Source organism: Centroberyx affinis, unplaced genomic scaffold (assembly GCF_046629955.1).
Source record: "Centroberyx affinis isolate AG114_WGS23_722 - 3 ecotype Tasmania unplaced genomic scaffold, CSIRO-AGI_Caff_v1 ptg000713l_1, whole genome shotgun sequence".
Classification (NCBI taxonomy): Eukaryota; Metazoa; Chordata; class Actinopteri; order Beryciformes; family Berycidae; genus Centroberyx; species Centroberyx affinis.
In genome coordinates, this window is record NW_027279330.1 from 167,480 (window position 1) to 187,576 (window position 20,097).

Consider the following 20,097-nt stretch of genomic DNA (forward strand, 5'->3'; position numbering starts at 1 on the left):
CACCATAGCTATCTGCGCAGGCTCAGTGCGACGTCACGACCTGTAGCTGCTTCCGTATTCTGTCAGTTGAACGTTACGCATGTCAGTATTTGAATGTTTATTTACTTGCGTTGTATGTACCTATGACTTGTTCCCGAAGATAGCGCAAAGCCTTCCTTTGCAGTTGAGACCGGTACCTGTCGACATGGCAGCGGCAGCGGCAGCACCCACCCCGGAGGACTCCAGCCGGTCCGGGGCGCTAACAGGTGACGGAGAACCGGAGGAGGCCGAGGAGTATTCCTGCTCGACCCACTGCTCGGAGCTGTCTCGTCGGCAGAACGAGCAGAGGAAGGCTGGGCTGTTTTGCGACGTGACGCTGGCCTTCATCACAGGCGGGCCGTCCAGTGAAAGGGCCCAAACCTTTGAGTTAACCGCCCACCGGTCAGTTTTATCCGCGGCAACGGACTACTTCACCCCGCTGTTTGGCGGGCAGTTTTCCGAATCACTGTCGGGGCGAGTGGAGATCAGAGAATGGAGCTCAGAAACGGGACCCGACCCAGAAACGGTGGAAAGCGTCATACAGTTCATGTACACAGGGGAAATGAGGGTAACCACTGCCAATGTGCACTTAGTGTTGGAACTTGCTGACAGGTAATATGTTACCATGTATTTAATGTGAATCAGAATAAGAAAAATAGATTTCCTTGTCATTTGCTCATACACACAATAGTATTCAGCCTATGAAACAGAGCCACTAAATGATGCTAGTCCTATATGCTCTGCCCTTAACATTGAAGTGGTCTGATAATTCATGTGCACACTGTCAGGTTCCTGTTGGTGCAGCTGAAGAACTTCTGCGGAGAGTTCCTGAAGAAGAAGCTGAGCCTGACCAACTGTGTGGCGGTGCACAGCCTGGCCCACATGTACACCCTGGACCAGCTGGCCCTGCGAGCCGCCGAGATGATTCGACGCAATTTCCACAAAGTCATCCAGGACGACGAATTCTTCACGCTGCCCTTCCACCTGGTGCGGGACTGGCTGTCTGACACCGAGATCACTGTGGACTCTGAGGAGGTGCTGTTCGATACCATCGTGAAATGGGTGCAGCGAAGCGCAGAGGAGCGAGAGAAGCACTTTGAGGAGCTGTTCCGGCTTTTACGGCTGCCCCAGATCAGGCCTACCTACCTGACGCGGGTGGTGAAGAAGGAGCCCTTGGTGGCCGACAGCGCGGCTTGCCGGCAGCTGGTGTGCGAAGCTCTCGAGGGCCACGCTATTCGCTGTGAGAGCCTCAAGTCAGCCGACGTAGAGCTCTGCGCCTCCTACATGGCGACGTTCCAGCCACGCTTTGGACAGAACATGGACGTTATCATGGTGGTGGGCGGTGTGTCAGAAGGTGGCGACTATTTGAGTGAGTGCGTGGGCTACTTTGTTTACGAGGACCGCTGGGTCAACCTGCCGCACATTCACAACCACTTAGACGGACATGCCATCGCGGTCACCGACACCCATGCGTATGTGGCGGGGTCCATGGAACCGGGCTTTGCTAAGACTGTGGAGCGCTACAACCCCAACCACAACACCTGGGAGCAGGTCAGCAACCTGACCACCCGCAAGCACTCCTTCGGCCTCACTTGCGTGAAGAACATTCTCTACAGCATCGGCGGCCACGGCAACTTCAGTCCAGGCTTCAAGGACGTCAGCGTCTACGAGCCTGAGCAGGACAAATGGCACAACCTTGAGTCGGCGCCGAAGATCTTACGAGACGTGAAAACGGTGAGCGTGGATGACCGCTACGTGTACGTGATGGCCCGGACACCGGTGGACACGGACAACGAGGACGGGCTGAAGACCGTGACCACACGCTATGACACAGAGAGCCGCCAGTGGCAGGAGGTGGACTCCTTACCGCTGATCGATAACTACTGTATCTTTCAGATGGCTGTGGCGTCCACCAACTTCTACCACACGGCTTCCTGCTGCCCCAAGAGCTACAAGGTAACAGACGAGACGGCTCAGCAGAAAATAAGCAGCCGCATCTCCGACGACATCCTCGAGAGCCTGCCCCCAGAGGTCACCAGCATTGAAGGTGCTGCCGTTTGCTACCTGGGCGAAGACGTCTTCATCATCGGCGGGTGGAAGAACAGCGACGACGTGGACAAGCAGTACCGCAAGGAGGCCTACCGCTACTGCGCCGAAAGGAAGCGCTGGATGCTGCTGCCGCCCATGCCCCAGCCGCGCTGCCGAGCCACCGCCTGCCACGTCCGCATCCCGTACCACTTCCTGTACGGCTGCCAGCGCTACCCCATGCCCCAGAACCTGGCCCGCCAGCGGGACCGCATGCAGCAGATGCAGCAGCTCCACCGGCGCACCCTCACTCTGCGCAGACAGCTGCAGTCTCAGATTGAATGCTGAGGTCTTTTCCACTTCTTGGAGGGAAAAGCAACTTGCACATGGCTCAGTTTCTCTCCTCTGTCCAGTTAGCACTTCATCCACTGATGGGCGGCTTGCTGCTATTCCAACACTTTGTCTTATTTTTTTGAATGAAATGTGTTTGCGGGTTGAACTGGAACAGGTTTGCAGAAAGAGAGTTGGCAAAGATTACAACGTTTGAAAAGTTTATATAGAACAGATTAAGGACTGGCAAGACAGTGGGCTAGATTATATTCAGTCTTACCTTAATCATCTTTGCCTTACATAATTAGCTCATGCCTTACCTTTATTCTCTGTCAGTAAATGCTATAATTACCTCGTTATATTATCTGGAAAGATCAGTTCTGTTTGATTTCATCACTGAGCAGCTTAGCTTTCCATTTGACTTCTGTGATAAAAACATAGCAGGGTAAATGATGTATGTCTACATTTATTGTGGGGCAGGTTAGGATAAAATTAAACTTTAATAATCCCTCTCGGGGTATAAATGAAACACAACCAAACAGATAAGAAAAACTTTAAGCTTTAATTTTTTTTACTGCTCTCCCTATTCTCAACACATTTCTCTTCTACCTCCATTTTCCTATCTGGGTTTTCCTTTTTGCACTAGGGATTTAAATCTCTTAATGTTGATCTTATGTAGCATGCGTATGCTGAAAGGGACAACCATCAATCCTAATTTGTTGTTGTCTAAATCTGCACTGTAGAGAAGTGAGTAGAGGAAAGCACTTATTTTGGGGACCAGACAATCATTTTTTTCCTTCCTTATAACATAAACCTGCTTAATACATTGTTGCATTAAAATACATGCAGCTGTTTTGACATTTTTTACAGTTTGTACAGTACTATTTTTTTTTCTATTCAAATCTATGTTGTAAATATGCATGATTTTATTTCTTTTAAATACTTCAGCTGGTTAAGAATTGCATTCTTTAATTTCCTAGGCTGCTGAATAACTTGAAAGGTGGAAGCAAAGTAAGATAGACCAAGCAGCCCTTGTTGTTGTCTTTGACAGATATTTGAAACATTGCTAAAATTAGGATTTTATTTTTCAGAATGGTGAGTAGTGGACAAAGACATGTTCTCTATTGTCTTGGTAAAAGAAGCTCCACCACAATCTCTGTTATTATCCTATTTCATGCTGCTAGAACATTTTGACTGATGGATCAAGTGCATAAAGATGGATGGGATCCCGGACTGACATTTTATATGGTTTTCCCCACAGTTTATATGTCTGAACTAGCAAGAGCATATGTTGACTTATGGACGTATGAAAGGCTCTGAAATGTGTAAAACATATTAAACCAGGAAGCAGACATGTTTATGCACATAGTTCAGTGAACATACCCACTCCACACAATTGATTTGATTGGATTTCACACACAGAAGGACCTGAAATATATATATATATGTTAACTTTGATGTTGTACACTGTTCGGTCTTTGACTTTTATCTTCCTACTCACAATACAGTGTTGTTCTATTGGGACCAGTTGCTAAGTTCAGTGTATTTCTCTGTACGGTTATAGGGTTTCTTGTTGAAATTGCCAGTGCCTGTGATATCTCCAGCCAAACTCTGTATAGATATTGTTGTGTTAGGCTTCTGGTGTTGTGAGCTTAACATTTCTCCATCAGCACACTTAATGTGAACAATATCAATGGATGAGTGAAAATAATTTGATCAGTTCTCAGTGGAGGTTTTCATTTCATTAATTCTAAGCAAATTCCCTTCTGGAAAGTGAAGTGTGCACACAATAGGAGGGTTATAATGTAAGAGAACATGCACACAGGCACAATCTACTCAGAAGCCTTTTAGGTTGGGTTTCAAATTGACTGATTTTATTATTTGTTTTAGAACTGAAACAAGCCCAGTTTGATATCAGTGGGGAGTTGCTGTCTGATATGGTATTATTTCCCACTTCCATATTCTGATTTCATGCAGCTATGTGTGCTTGTAAAGAACATGGTGTGGTTGCACTTGTATGTGCAATAGCTGTAAGTATACAATCATTTGCATTAAAACAAATATTTCATTGGAATCAGTTTATTGTCATCTGTGAAGACAGAATGAGACATGAGAAATGTTCATCACAACTGCCACTGGAATGTTCATCCAGTTGAAGCCGTTGCCATGGTAACACATCAGCTTTCATGTTTTCACAGCAGCCTCATGCACCAACTCAACACTGATTTCCATGACAACATTATCAAGCATCTATCTATCTATCTATGATAGATAGATGCTTGATAATGTTGTCATCTATCTATCTATCTATCTATGATAGATAGATAGATAGATAATCTATATATCTATCTATCTATCTATCTATCTATCTATCTATCTGTCTATCTGTCTAGCATGTAAAGAAAACGCATAGCAAGCCCCTCCACCCACTCACCCCACTAGTGCATTTTGAAATGTAAAACGCATATTTGCAGATATTTTCGGTGCCTACACATTTGTGGTCTTCTCAGATGTTGTGAGTCTGATAACATGAATATTCTTTTTACTTTAGAAGGCTACAAAAAATGGCTTAAATCAAGTAGGAACAAAAACGCTCCGGAACCAATTCTGTTTGGTTCATCCAAATGGGGGAATGCTGCAGGTGCAACAACAGAGGACGTAAACAAATCATTCAAATCTCCGTTTTTAAACTATTGATTTCACAATTATACCTCTTCATATAAATATACCTCTGCAGCTTAACATTGAATGTAACTTTCGTTTAACGATACTTTATCAAGTAGCCGTGGCAAGTCTATTTTCTCCGTTTGAAAATGGTAAGTTTGTAACGTTATAATGTAGTGACAGTCAAATTTTGTCTACGAAAATCGCTGTCGCGTGAATTATTTTGTTTTTTTTTGTCTCAAATAGTTATGTTACTTTCAACAGTAACAAAGACATTTTTTTCCAATAACGCCTATATTAGCGGACTAGAGTTAACGCGTTAACTAGCCCGTTAGTTTTGTTTGTCTGAGCTTAACGTTATTTAACGTTAACTAGAATCCACCTTAAGGACTCATTTATTTTTATGCCGTAACATTAACCAACCCTAGGTATAACGTGTGTTCATATCATATTTACCTTTGAATAAGGAATCAAAAGTCTCACTGAAACCACACTACTGTGCTGTCACATCATTGGCTCTAGCTAGTTAAACCATTTTTATTTTCAGCTAAACAAGCCGAGTCGACTGTATGGAAAACAGAGGGAAGCATTTTGTTGTAATGCATTGTGCTTATGTATTTTCTCCTTGATTTTATACCCAGATATACCATATTCCCTGGATCTATATACCGGTGCGGACTGTCCTGGCAGTCTGGCACCAGCTGACCAAGACTGAGGTCAGAAAGTTTTCTCTGCTCTCTCCTCTCCTGCTCTCCTCCTGTTTTTAACACCAGTGTCTCTCTAGACATAAAAAAATATCACACATAATAACAAAAACATCATTACAGATGTTGCCTCAGTATCCCAGTCTATGTTGTTACATCCCATGATGTATCTTAATCTGGTCTCTCTTAATTAGGATACTTTATTAGGGTTATTTTAAACAGAATATGGCATTTGCACAGAACTATTCAAAAATTTAATACTTGAGTTTATTGAATATTGGTGGTGATTGTAAATGTATTAGTAATAGTAGTAATAGTATTAAAACAAGTGGGCCTCCTGAGGGAGGCGGTGATTGGTGGATGGTGACTTGTACAGTAGAAACACATAGGCTACTTGTCTAATTTAATCTGTTAATACAGCCAGGTTTTCTTCCAGTGGCCTCATTTTGGAAAAGGAATCATCCAGTCATGTTTTGTTTATTTTGTGTGTATCAATGTTCTGGGGTAAACAGTTCATGTCATTTAGCATGTTCAGTAAGTAATTTCAGTAAGTAAACCTACAATGTTTACTTCGCCTACTGTAAACAGTGGTGTAAGTGTGGTGGTTAAAGAAAGATAATGCCTGAACAGAGCCTATAGTGTGTTGTCCACATGTCTGAAACACACAAGCAGCCTCCTTGGAGCCTCCTTTTGCCCACTACCCCTCTCTTCCTCTTCCCTCATCCTTTACTTACTAGCCTTTGCTCTCTTCCTCACTATGGGGCTCTGTCTGGCAGTGCATGATGCCTAGTGTTGTAGGACTGAACTCTTCCTTCTGCAGGTCCCAGAGTTGGCCAAGTGCTCAGTGCTGATGAGGGAGCGCAGCAGAGTGGAGGAGACGATCCAGGCCATGCAGCGAGCCGGTGCAGGGAGCCTGCAGGTGACTGAGTGGACTGTGTGTGCTGAGAGGAAACGGACTGTCCTCAGGACATGATGTTCAGAGCTGTTTATTCCTACTCCAGAGAGTTTACTCAGCTTGTTTACTCAGTGTCAGTTTGTTTGGGCAGGTGAGAACGATGCCATCAAACTCCTTACCTGAACTGAACTGCGGTGTGGTTCGTTAGGCATTGACAGCTGATGGCTAACAGTTACTCATGCTTGGAAAGCCTAGTATAACAAAGTGAACTGGCGGCAAACCGCAGTCTGGACTGACTCTTATTCAGCTTTTTGTTCATGTATTCTTAACTGATATGAACACCAGAGAAGGTCAATTACAGCAAAGACTGCAGACAAGTCCATCATGCTTAGCTAAAGTTACAGGGACTGGAATCGGATTTGTTTTGACTCCCCCTGCTGCCAAAATCTCTAACCTGTAGGATGTCAGGTTACCAAAACTCTGTCTTATAAACAAGCTACTTGTGACTCCATATGACTACAAGCCCTGCTTTGCTTGTAATTGGGCAGTGTGAACCTAAACAAACCAATACAAAAATGCAACAAAGTTAACTTTTCCACTATGGTTTGGACCAAACAAAACAAACTGTAATTGTGTGTGTGTGCTGAGTGAGTGCTCAGTACAGTAGGACTATTCTGCTCTAAATAGTCCTATTTCCTCAGGTAATCTCTGACTTCGACATGACCCTCACCAGATTTGCCCACAATGGGAAGAGAGTGCCCACCACCCACAGTAAGCACACAGACTGCAGATTGCTGATTGTGATCAGGTGCATCTTGGCCAAACTGCTCCAAACCTGTTTCCTTGTATTTCTCCAGACATCCTGGATAACCGGTTGTTGATTAATGAAGACTGCACTAGAAAGGTAAGGAAGCATTCATTAGAATACAGTTTAAAAAATAACGGGTCTATCTTACACTTGTTGAGTTGTTCCCTCTGTAGTACCTCTGGTTGTTTGATTAATCATTGTGCTAGATACCCTGTGTTTGTCCTCATCCTGCACCTCATTATTTCTAATATGTGTTTTTATGTACTTTTCTGTACTATACCAACAAGTATACACTGATGCATCACTTGCAGCTACTCTGTAAAAGGAGTTAGCACTGATCTTAAACATTTGTTAGTTCTTTCTGTAGCTATTGGTCCAACACCTATAATAGGAGCAGGCTATTTATTAACATGCATGACTGTTTAGTATTTGTGCTGCTCCTTCTGGGTTGTAGATGAGGGAGCTGCTGAACACCTACTATCCTATAGAGATTGATGCTAGCCGGACTGCTGAGGAGAAGCTCCCACTCATGGTGGAATGGTAAGGAATAGACAGACCAGTAGAAATAATAACCCCCTCTCTCTTTTTAGTTTGTCTCAGGAAATTAGTTGATTTCAGGGTTGGGGCCCAATCACTTTCAATTTAACGCATTAAAAACATAATTAGAAACATAAATAGAAACTGTAATTAATTTGCTAATGATAGAGCATGCATTCTCAATTGCTGTAATTAGTCAGATGTGATAACATTCTCATGCCAAAAGTCTTTTTTCAATATTTGAATTTTAGAGAAACTCCCACTTCCTCAGGGGACTGAAATGAAAGGGAATTAAAGCCTGGTCTTCTACTGCTCTCTACAGGTGGACTAAAGTGCATGAGCTGTTGATCCAGCAGAAGATCAGGAAGGACATGCTAGCCCAGGCTGTCAAGGAGTCCAGCGCTATGCTCAGGTCCACACAGCTCACATGCCACATTAACAAAGCCCCTTGTCCCAGAGAGAAATATGAGCTTGGCAATAATGCCTACAAATGTAATAGTTTTGGTCATTTGACATTTTCCTCAAGCCACGTGATTGTCTCTAGACACAAAGCTACATTAAAACAATAGGACTTTTGTTTGCCCATTGTTGCCAATGCTGTAGTACTCTGCACAAAGCAAACTCCAGAAAATCTGAGGCTGTGATGAAAACATTAAAATACATTTATTGGCAAGATATTAAAACACAGCTCAATAGAGCCTTTGTTAGGGCTGTGACTGGTTGCAAGACAGTTTCTAATCACCTGCGGTGGATAAAGTTAGAGCTGCACTTCAGTAAAACAAACAGACGGCATATTTTCAGACTACAGAAAAATGTTGCTTCGGATATGATATCTAATGTTGAATTCAGATTACACAAACCTAACAAATTTTAAACTATTTGACAACACATCTTAGGAAGAATCTAACTGCTCTAAATTCCTGGCATAGATCTGCAGGTATTTTAACCAATGGTTTTGTGGAGATTTGGTCTCATGTATCAGATGGTTCTTTCACTGCCCTTTACTTTAAAAAAACATATCAAATATATATGAAAGTGTAAACTAGTTGAAAAGAATGTTGTTTTTATACCTGCAGATTTCAAAATTCAGTCATTTGTTCAGGTGTCTAATGAGTGGTGTGTGTGTGTGTCTTCAGGGAAGGCCACAAGGTGTTCTTTGACCGTCTGGCCGAGCACCAGGTTCCTCTGCTGATCTTCTCGGCCGGCGTAGGCGACATCCTGGAGGAGGTGATCCGCCAGAACCACGTCTTCCACCCCAATGTCCGCATCATCTCTAACTACATGGACTTTGACCACAGCGTGAGTGTTTGTGCACTTCATGATATGAAATGTTTTGTGTAATATAAATACATAAATACTAGAGAAGGTCTTCCGGTATGCCCTTAGAAATAAACATAGACCAGTGACTGAGCCTGAGCCCACAAAATGACCATAATATATCTGCGGGGGTTAATCGGATTGTTGATCAATATCTGAGGCTTTCAAAACTCACTTTCCAGGCCGTACCTTGTGTTTTGGAACAAAACATATAGTACTAACTAACTAGTCCCCTCGATTTTCAGCTGTTCAGCTATAGAGGACAATGCTATGAGCAAGTGGCCAGCGTCATAAAATCTTTGCAGCTACAAAGGCTGGAAAGCCTCGTTCTGAAGCCGAAAAAGCAAACAAAAAAACAGTATTATTATTGTAGTATTTTGTACCATAGACTTGTATAGGAGAACATATTGTTCTACTGATGTTGTTGTAATTCCTAGTGGTCACCATAGAGATCAATAAAGGTAAAAAAAAAAAACGAATTAATACACCTTTAATATAATATTGCTGTAGATTTTTATAAATGTTAGAAGTATCGACCTGATCTTAATCCACAAACCCCAGTCTCTATATGAGAGAATACACCAACCCTAACTGAAAGTTGTCTTGTTGTTAAGGGGATACTGCGAGCCTTCAAAGGCCAGCTGATCCACACCTTCAACAAGCGGGAGGGTGCTCTGCAGCACGCAGCCCACCTCAGGGAGCTGCAGGACCGGCCCAACGTGCTGCTGCTGGGGGACTCTCTGGGAGACCTGACCATGGCTGATGGAGTGTCCCAGCCCCAGAACGTCCTGACCATCGGCTTTCTCAACGACCAGGTCAGACCACAGGGAATGGGATAGATGTGTAGTGTTTCCCTCGAGGATTTCTTGTATCAGAAATTTGGTTTGTGGTGCAGTCTCAGGTTTGGTCACAGTCTCAGTTTCCTTTCCAAAGCCAGTCGAAACTCCACCATGACTCTTATTTAAATACTTAATATGATATCTAAGAGTTAATTCCATGGCCCTAAAATGATTTGTTTATTGGGAATGAATAAGACAAGATGAATCCTTTTTGTTGTTATAATTTTTTCCAGTAGAGGGGCTTATTTCCAGCATTAGGGGGGCACTCTTGTTGACTGAAAATAGGGGAAACAATGGCTTTACTGGCCTTAAAGGGGAACACCTGCTATTTTAACAAACCTAACATTATTCAGTACATGACTGATGAGACACTGCAGCCTGCTCATGTTTGCGCTGAACACTGGAAAATTAAGTAACTCCAAACTAAGGCATTGATTTGTGGTGTTATAACAGTTTATTGTTCACATAAAAGAGATTCAGATTGTGACACGTTTATTTACATTGCAGATTTTGTTGCAATTCTATACTCAGTTCATTCTCCTATTGGAAGGAGATTGCTTTATACCGTGATGACGTGGTTTTGTTGCGAGTTCTCGATGTATACGCAAGCATGAGCAGGCTGCATGTCGTACATCCTTATGAATAATATTAAATTTGTCAAAATATTCCCCTTTAATATAGTGCTCTGTCTGTCATATTCACTCACATATAACAAGTGTTCAACAAGCACACTCAGTTGATGAGCATTGACTGTTTCTCAGGTGGAAGAGAGGAAAGAGTCGTACGTCAACTCCTTTGACATCGTGCTGGTGAAGGACGAGACGATGGACGTTCCCAACGCCGTCCTGAGCTACATTACCTCATCAAGACACGCCAAGTAAGACGCACGGGACGGGACAGGACACTGGTACGAAGCCGCATAGTATAAGGAAACACTTGCCAATTTGATGTCACACACAGACGGACTTGTTCACTCCATTCACCGTGTTGCATGCTGGAGCACAATCACCATGGCAACCATCTTACCTCAAACTAGACCAAGGGACTGGATTTTTACGCCGCTCTGTGCACAGGAGTGGCTATTGGTGCAAATCACACTCACTCAAGACTCTGAAGTCTATTTTATACCTTTACAACCTCACAAATGGAAGACGGCTGGGTTCTAATATTAACACTTTCTTCCTTATGTTCCCTTTTGTTCGAGGGAATCCCGAAAACAGCTGGAGAGAAAATGGCACCCAAAACATTAGGGTTCCATTTTAACTTTCAGTCAAGGAAGCATTTATATTCTGTCTCTTTCCCTTCCTATGGTGCAGCCCTGCACTGCAGGGTGTAAAGTACATGAAGTGCTTACCAAGTACAGTTATGTAGTCTACTTCCAATTTTTAAACGTTTCATTATTATGTGTAGAGACCTTTCTTGTTTTTAATCTGTTCAGTTGTTGTACAAGATGGGGATTGGCTGGTTGTAAGAAAGATGTAAAATATATTTTATATATATTATACTGTATATTATAAGGCCTAAAACACATAATGTCTCTTTACATCTGCCATGCCATCTGCTTCATATTGAAAATGAATATATATGGGTCATCAGTTTACTTAAGACAAATATTAAATTAACTAAAGGTCAAAGTTATAGTTCACATTTTTAAAACTCCTATACTACTTTTCCAGTCCATCTAAAAAGCACCATGACTGAAAAAAAAAAAATCACATCACTGTTTCATAACATATTTAAATAGGAGTTAAATATGATTTTGAAAACTAGTTCACATAAGCTACTACAGTTAGAGTTTTTTTCAGTTGTCACAGAATTCCTTGACTTGACAAATACTATTAAACTGAAACAAAAGTTTTTCTTAAAAACATTTTAATCAGTGTGAACATCAGGGACACATGAAGGTGCTTGTTTGGTAGGTTAATTTAAGCAAATGCATTCACTTTGAAACACCACTATATCAAACACAACCAGTCACACAACACACAACTACGGTATATAAAAAGATCATTTGCACTATTTTCTTGTCATTTGAAAAGACTATCAAATGTAATATGGAAAATATTAAAACATGATACTGTGTGGCGAAAGTCTCTCTAAATGTTTTAAGGCGTTTGGGTTTTTCCCTGAGAGAGAATGTGGATGTTTGTTTGTTCTTCTGATCACAACTCCTCGTGCTTTGCCGCTTCCCTTTCCTTGTCCTCATCTACCTTCAGTTTGAGTTCGTCGGCTGTGATGATTCCGTCTTTATTTCGGTCCTGGTTCCTGAACATGTCGGCAATAACGTCCTCGGGTGTCATCCCAGGCTTCATACGACCTTTGCCCTCTGACACCTGCAGCTTGATGAAGTCGCCAAACTAAAAAGGGTCAAGAAACAAAGGAAGGCCATACAAATGAAATGAAAACATTCAAATCCAGTACATTGCATTATCAGATGGGTTTGAACACTACCCAACCACATGTTTCCCATGTCTGGCCATGAAGTACAAGTTCCAACGTTTGTCTGCTGTAAAAAGTAACAATAGAACTTCAGGTGTCAACATCTGGCACACACTCTCAAGGAAATAGTTGTGTTAATGTCATGATATGTCTTCAGAAAAATATAACTTAATTATAAATTCATAAATTTTCCCTCATGGCTGACCCATAGGCCCAGATGTATGAAGTTTATAATAATTCATGATTAACTGACAGACTGCACCACTCCTAATGCCAATAGTCTGAGTTCAGATCTTCCATTTGGGGTTCTTGCCACTTTATTGAAAGAGATCTGAATCTAATACATAGGCCAACTGACATTTAATCATAGGCTTCACCAATTTAAGTTGTACCTTTATTATCATTTTAAAATAAAGCCGCCCAGGGTAACCCAACCATCCATGGGAATGGATATACAGTTTCCAAACAGACAATAAAATGGCTTGGCAAAGCTCAACAGGTAATTGGCACAGTAGTGGCAATGGCAGCAGCACCATCAAATATTTAATAACTAGTCAACTCTGTGCCAACAAGAGCACAAAAGTGAAGCAACTCTGTTTGAGTGGGCAGGAGGGCACAGAGACATGAAATGACTGTGTGTGTCGGGGTTTCATGAGATTCAGCCAACTGTCAGAGAAGTCAATCGCCCCACTCCTGTCTGCTTGTCACTTACTGCAAAAGAATTACTTCGAGTGGCCGTCGTCTACCGTCTGAAATGATCATGAAAGTCTTAATATTGCCAACAGTAATTTACCTCCTCCTGGGGCACCTCTTGGTTCTTGTTCATGTCCAGGGCTTCAAACAGGTCAGCAGGGCTTTCCTCCAGCCACACAAACAGGTAGCCAGGCGGCACTCCCCTCTCATGGCTCACCAGCTCAAGCTCAAACACCAACACAGCACTGCCTGGCACACCGGTGGCTGACAGACAGAGAGAGAGAGAGAGAGAGAGAGAGGGACACTTTAGACTTTTAAGCAGGAAACCTTTAGTTTTACTATCATTATCTGTGTAGTTCAGGATTTTAAGAAGCTATCAGGGTTCATCATGAACTGAGCCCTTTTAGTCCATACAAAAAACACTAGCCTCAAAAATGTGGGGGTTATTTAGATGCTAGAAAAAAAAAATCACATGCAGTGTAATGTAAAACCATTTTTGGTTTCATAACTCAGGTTACTGTATAAAGGGACCGAAATATGATTACTCAGAATAGGTTTTCGGACAGAATTGGCAGTTGATTTTTTTTAAGTCCTGGTGCTTTGGTGTTTTGGATGTACCGAAAGAGAAAACATGAGCCATCTCTTTGAGGTGAAGCTAGACCATCGTACTCCTGATAATGGACTACAGTGTTCTGGTGTGCAGTGGTTCTTGTGTGTCATGAGGCTCAGCAGGAGTCTCTCACCTCCTCTCTCTCCGTGGCCCAGGTGAGGAGGCACGGTGACCACCCTCCTCTCTCCCACACACATGCCCCTCAGGCCCTCGTCCAGCCCGTCGATCACTTTGTCCGCCCCCAGCACTGCATCCTGAAGGTTCTCAAAGTCGCCTCTGAGGACAAGGACAATGTAATTAGGGATGGGACGATATATCGAAATTCAGTATATCGCAATACAAAAATGTGACAATACATATCGTGGGGCAAAAAAATTCATTGTGATATTAGCTCCATTTTATTCTGCTGTAGTAATCACAAATGAGACAGCTTGCTCATCACAATTTCTCAAGCTCTCCATCCAAATTACATTATTTGCACTTCTACATTCTAGCAAGCCAATGCCATTGCTAGAAAGATTTGTAGCTCAGAAATAAACTTTTTCTGCACAGTCATACTTTGTTGTCACTGAACTTTTATTTATTACATTGTGTCGTGGTTTTATTGAATCGTGAACCCCGATATCATGTATCGAAGCGTATTGTGACATAAGCATATCGTCCCATCCCTCTATGTACTGTATGTTCATGTATGTTAGTGTAGCACTGGGTGGGGACTCACGAGGAGAAGAGCAAGGTGCCGTCCAGCAGGGAGCAGTTGTAGTGGTAGTGGATCAGGTCGTTGACTGCGGTGGTTTCATTACACACCTCGGGTCTGTAGGTGACCTGGACCTCCACCACGTCGTTGGGGTTGTGGAAGTCGATGACGTGGACGTCAAAGACCAGAACGGCTGAACCGGGGATAACTTTACCTGTAAAAGCCAGGGAACAAGATTAGGGAACAATTCCAAGATCGGTGGGGAATCTTTATGGCAATTCATAGTGTTGGGACATTCACATCAATTAATATTCAGCTCCATTTGCTCCAAGTGCCATCTACTCTTAACCTCATTTATCTTCAGGCACTACAGTGTTTGTGTATCTTGTTATACAAACTCCATTATGAGAAATTATTTGAGAATTTGTGTGTATTTAAAGTCACAATGAAATGAAAAATGACCTTTTTGTTTCGTATTTTCATATTTTACTGAAATCTAGCTATGGGTGGCAGTCAATGCAGATTTGGCGACTGAATCAACTGAAGTCTGATTACATCAAATGAAATCCAGTAAACCTTAGACCTTTTACCTCCTGCCACCCAGAGGAAAAGGCTTTGCTGTGCGAGTAAACTTGCCTGCTCCTTGCTCTCCATAGGCCAGGTGTGGAGGGATGATGACCCTCCTCCTCTCCCCGACACAGACCCCCAGCAGAGCCTGGTCCATGCCAGCTATCACATAACCCATCCCGATGTAGGTGTTGTATGTGCTGTTCCTCTGGTAGCTGGTGGCAGTAAATGACAAGGAAGGCTTTAATGTCAGAATTTAGAGGTTTCATTAGAAGCACACTTAAAGGAAGACGCTGTTGGATTTAGGTTGTACCATTAAAATTTGTGACTTTAAAGCTACCAAGAATGTATTGGCCATAGACAGTGAATTTTAGAGATATTCACATAGATTTGAGAGTGATTTTACTGTGAGAAATATCGTAACTCAAAATACAGATTTATGTTAATTCAGCGTTTACATATATTACCAAAATAAACAAACCAATTTGCAGCCACAAAATATACATAATACTCATGTATAGCTGTCACATACTGTCATTTTTTGTATCAAAAGTTAAGTCAAATTCAGAGTGACAAAATGTCTTCAATGAACTGAAAACAAACCTAAACATAAAGTCGGTAGTGGGGCGGCAGTATTTTAACAGAGTGCCACACTGCAATGATGGATTGGCGCTTAAAGAATGGTTTAAAATTAGGATGTTTGGTTTGTAGTTATTCAGGGATTTGTTTATTCAAAACACCCAAATATCAGCAACATAATGGCTTCACATCCCGGTTACAGTCAACGTGTGAGCAGAGCTGACCTGGTGTCAAAGGTGACTCCGTTCAGGAAGGTGCCGTTGTAGTGGTAGCGGATATAGTCCCCAACCACAGTCTTGCGCGTGCAGGACTCGGGCACCACCTGGTCCTCAACCGTGACGTTGTCCTTCGAGTTATGAATGTCCACCATCAGGACGTCAAACACCAGCGTCGCCTGGGAGGGAATCTCTGTGCCTGGTGGGAGGAAGGTGGGGAATGTTAAACCTCACATCTACCCATATGACAGGGTGATAGTTAACCTAATTTATGTTACACTATCAATTATTTGTTCACTTGATTGTTCTGTTAATGAGAAATAGTTAAAATAGTCTTCTGGTTGCCGTTTGTGTGAATACCATAGCAGTGTAATCAAGCTAATACAATAGAACTTGGATTATTTAAAGGCTACCCAAGGTGTAAGAGTGCAAAATATTCTGTATCTGATCCATTTATTGCATAGCATCTCAAATGTTACTGTGAGTAAAATAAGTTATTTCAAAGCATGGGCATCTCAATTATATTTTTGCTTGCGACATTTCTAATTTTCAGCCTTGGCCTGCCATCCAAAAACAGCTGGGCATCCCTGGTTTATTTGAGCCTCAGACATAATGAAAAAAAATATGTTATGTGATGTGTAAGTGCATTTTATTGATTAGGTGTGATTCAGGACATTTCTCTCTTGATAATGTTGTCATTGTACCAGATATTTTATTCTGTGCAATGACCTCTGTTTTCCAGAGTTTGAAGAAACAGAGTTCTCCTGTAAAGCAATAATGGCAAATCCACAAAACCTCTACTTCCTTTTGGTTAAAACCAGCCATTTCCCTTTTCTTCCTCCGTCATTTCAACTTACCCAGTCCTTTTTCTCCATAGCCTTTGAAGGGTGGGATGACAATATTTCTGATCTCTCCCACACACATGCCTAGCAGGCCCTCATCCATGCCCTTGATCAGCCAGCCCTCGCCCACTAAAGTGTCATGGGTCTGCTCTCTGATGTAGCTGCGTAGGGCTCATACAAGCGCAAAGTCAAACACACAACAAACCTGGATGAGACTACAGACAGACAGACACACAGACAGAAGAGCTGTCATTCGGATGGGGGTCGTTTCACTGGTGAAGAATAAAGAATCAGATTTGGCTTTAAACAAGCTTCAAACAGATCTAGTTCTGATGAGCTCAATGTGCAACTAATGGCATCATATTTGTTATCAGTACATTTACAATTATATGAAATGGCAGAAAGGCAACAACATGCATGATAACTTATTCCAACCAAATGCTCAATAAATACTCAACATCTAATTCAAATAGCTATAGAATACTTGGTTGGTTCATCACTAAAATTATTTTGACTTCAGTCATTTTAGAATTTGATTAATAATTGTAAGCTTCCAAAATTGGTACCCATTCCAAAATGTTATATACTGTATGTATATTTTGAGAAAAATGCATTCCTTGAAGTTGAATATTTCAAAAGTATATATCATACCATCCTCAAGCAAATGTCTTATTATAGCTACTTTAGTAGTTTTCATAATGATAATGTTTTATTCAATGCCAGCAATCATTTTGTCTAAACATTTTGAAAGCATAATCTCTTTCAAACTGTAAACATCTCATTTTGGAATGGGAACCTTTCTCCCTTCACCCCCCCACCACCAAACTCCAACAGTTTTCCGAGCTCTGGGTTTCCAAGTTCACCTAGAGTCGAAGGTGCTGCCGTCCAGGAGGGTGCCATTGTAATGGTAGCGCACAAAGTCGGTGCGCATCACAGAGCGTCTGCAGTCTTTGGGAGTGGCGATGGTTTTGGTGACGACCAGGTCGGCCTTGTTCCACAGGTCCAGCAGATGGAGGTCAAACACCAGGGTGGTGTCTGGAGGGACGACGTCACCTGGCAGGAGACAGAGGGGCTTGACTCACAGCAAAATACTCTGTTTAATTTAAAGCTACACTAAGCAATTTTTCTGACCACTAGAGGGCGACAGAAGCCCCTTTGGACAAACCGTGCATAAAGGCTAATGGCTAAAATAAACGTACCTACAGAGAAATATCACTATCTCGCTTTGCCAGATTTTTCTCAGGCTGAAAGTTACATGTCCTACAATGACAAGTGAAGAGGTACGTAGCAAGTTTACTACTTGAAAACGTTTACTCGTTCACTTCATCGATTCTGCCATTACCAGATTTTTTTTTCAGGAAATCGAGGGGGAGAGAGAGGAGAGGAGCTAGTTTAAAAAAAAAAAAGGAACTATGACTCGGGCCGAACGTGACAACAAGCTTTAGAAAAGAGGTGGAAACAACAACACAGCTGCCCTGTGTGTGGCTATTTGTTTATATCGCACACATTAATTTCAGGATTGGTTACAGGGTCTGAAATTGCTTATTGCAGGTTGTACTCTCTATGCCAGAGCCATATCTGCTCTATGAGTGAACAAACAACTACAAGCAACACTGGTCAACTAGGGCTGGGCGATATTGACAAATTCAAATATCACAATATTTTAGACCGAATACCTCGATATCAATAATGTGACAATATTTTGTGGATGAATATTATGCTTCCATAAGATATTTACACAAAAGAAAATGTTGAAAATTAGTAATGATCATTAGTTATCAGTAATGTGTAATCAGTAATAAGTAATGTGGATATGATGAGCAGGTAAAGCCAATCATTGTTCATTTTACTCAGCCAGAACAGGCTAATAAGTTCAGAAAATTGTGTCACTTTACTGTAACTCAGCCTTTAAGACCAGGAAGATGTGTAAGTTATTTCACAATATTACCATAACCAAAATATCAGATGATATCTAGTCTCATATCACGATATTATACGATTTATCGACCAGCCATATGGTCAATTCCAAATGATAGTCACTGAAAAATCAACTCTTGCTCACAGTGGGAAAATTGCTGTGTAGTAGGCCTCCAATTGCACTGACTGAAGATAGCCAATGCATGCATGGGTCTGTGAAATCTGCTGAAATCAGTGAAACTGCACTTGGACAGAAGACCGCACCACATAACATGGTGGGTCCAGTGGAGAATTTTGGACTAATGGTGTTAATTACCTGCACCGGCGCTTCCGTAGGCCAGATGTGGGGGGACGGTGACGGTCCTGCGCTCATTGACACACATGCCCTGCAGACCTTTGTCCACGCCAGCGATGATCCGGCCCTCGCCTATCAGGCCGACCTTGGGGACTCCTTTCTGATGGCTGGGAACATGGGCACCAAAAGATTCACAAAGGCAGATGAAATGCCACGAGTTATGGAGCTGGGTAACTGGTGTCGGCATCGAGAGGGGATGTAGGCTGCTGGATGAGTAGCTAGCCTACTATAGGACTACTCCACATCTGCAAGGCATGCCTACGTGTATTCTTAATAGCCGACTGCATAAGGAATTTGACATGCAGAACCCAAATCATATATCTAAGCTTTGTCATATAAGTGAAACATATTGTTGCCACAAGTGTGCTTTGCATCCAGTTTTATAGTAACAGGTCTAATAGTGGCCTATGCAACACATCATTTTCTTCTTTGAGTGTAAGAAGACAAAACTAAAAATACATTAAAATCAATGGAAATCATCAAATACTGCACATGAACCCACCTGGAGTCGAATGTTTTTCCGTCGAGAAACGTGACATTGTAGTGATAGCGGACATAATCTCCGTTTTTCACTTCTCTGGCACAGTCCTTGGGAATGAAATATCTGTCCACGACTACATCTCCTACGGGGCTTGGATTGCACTCCACGGAAGACCACGTAGTGAGCAGGGAAATTAAAATAGTACAGCACGCAAACATTTTTACAGAATTACGAAACTCGGCTAAAAAGGAACCCAAAACGCAGAATAATTAAATAAGTTTGAGGCCTACACCCGTATGCGCACTTACTGCTGCAGGAGGCCAAGGCTGCTCGTCTCTGAGCGGAGCAGCGGTGTCGGTGAATGTTGTAAACGTGGACAGTCTCCAGGCTGCTGCAAACGGCTTAAAAAGGACTGGGACTGGGAAGTGCCAGGGTCAAGCTAGCCGCAATCACAAAATAGTTTTTCCGGTAAAAAAAAAAAAACACACACAATAAAATGAACATCCGTTGCAGTTTTTTTAGGCGGTTCGGAGGAGTATATGACAAAGTAATAGCCTACATTGAA

General features: G+C 42.2%; 3 protein-coding genes across 3 annotated transcripts; 2 read left to right on the plus strand and 1 right to left on the minus strand.

Moving 5' to 3' along the window:
* The first annotated feature begins 79 nt into the window (after window positions 1-79).
* LOC139644156 (kelch-like protein 11) lies at window positions 80-4,407 on the plus strand. Its single transcript, XM_071519537.1, has 2 exons — window positions 80-630; window positions 807-4,407. Exons 1-2 carry the CDS (start codon window positions 80-82, stop codon window positions 2,389-2,391), a joined length of 2,136 nt encoding a protein of 711 aa, XP_071375638.1. The 3' UTR covers window positions 2,392-4,407.
* A 666-nt stretch (window positions 4,408-5,073) lies between these two features.
* Window positions 5,074-11,839, plus strand: LOC139644158 (7-methylguanosine phosphate-specific 5'-nucleotidase-like). Its single transcript, XM_071519539.1, has 10 exons — window positions 5,074-5,189; window positions 5,679-5,753; window positions 6,562-6,660; window positions 7,338-7,407; window positions 7,494-7,540; window positions 7,899-7,984; window positions 8,304-8,393; window positions 9,118-9,280; window positions 9,913-10,113; window positions 10,899-11,839. Exons 1-10 carry the CDS (start codon window positions 5,187-5,189, stop codon window positions 11,016-11,018), a joined length of 954 nt encoding a protein of 317 aa, XP_071375640.1. The 5' UTR covers window positions 5,074-5,186; the 3' UTR covers window positions 11,019-11,839.
* Window positions 11,840-11,942: 103 nt separating this feature from the next.
* fkbp10b (FKBP prolyl isomerase 10b) lies at window positions 11,943-19,916 on the minus strand. Its single transcript, XM_071519518.1, has 10 exons — window positions 19,554-19,916; window positions 19,013-19,158; window positions 17,643-17,832; window positions 16,795-16,940; window positions 15,947-16,136; window positions 15,213-15,358; window positions 14,601-14,790; window positions 14,013-14,155; window positions 13,370-13,533; window positions 11,943-12,494 (listed from the first exon to the last, which is right to left on the minus strand). The coding sequence occupies exons 1-10, from the start codon at window positions 19,748-19,750 to the stop codon at window positions 12,300-12,302; spliced, it is 1,707 nt and encodes a 568-aa protein (XP_071375619.1). The 5' UTR covers window positions 19,751-19,916; the 3' UTR covers window positions 11,943-12,299.
* Between the last annotated feature and the right edge of the window lie 181 nt (window positions 19,917-20,097).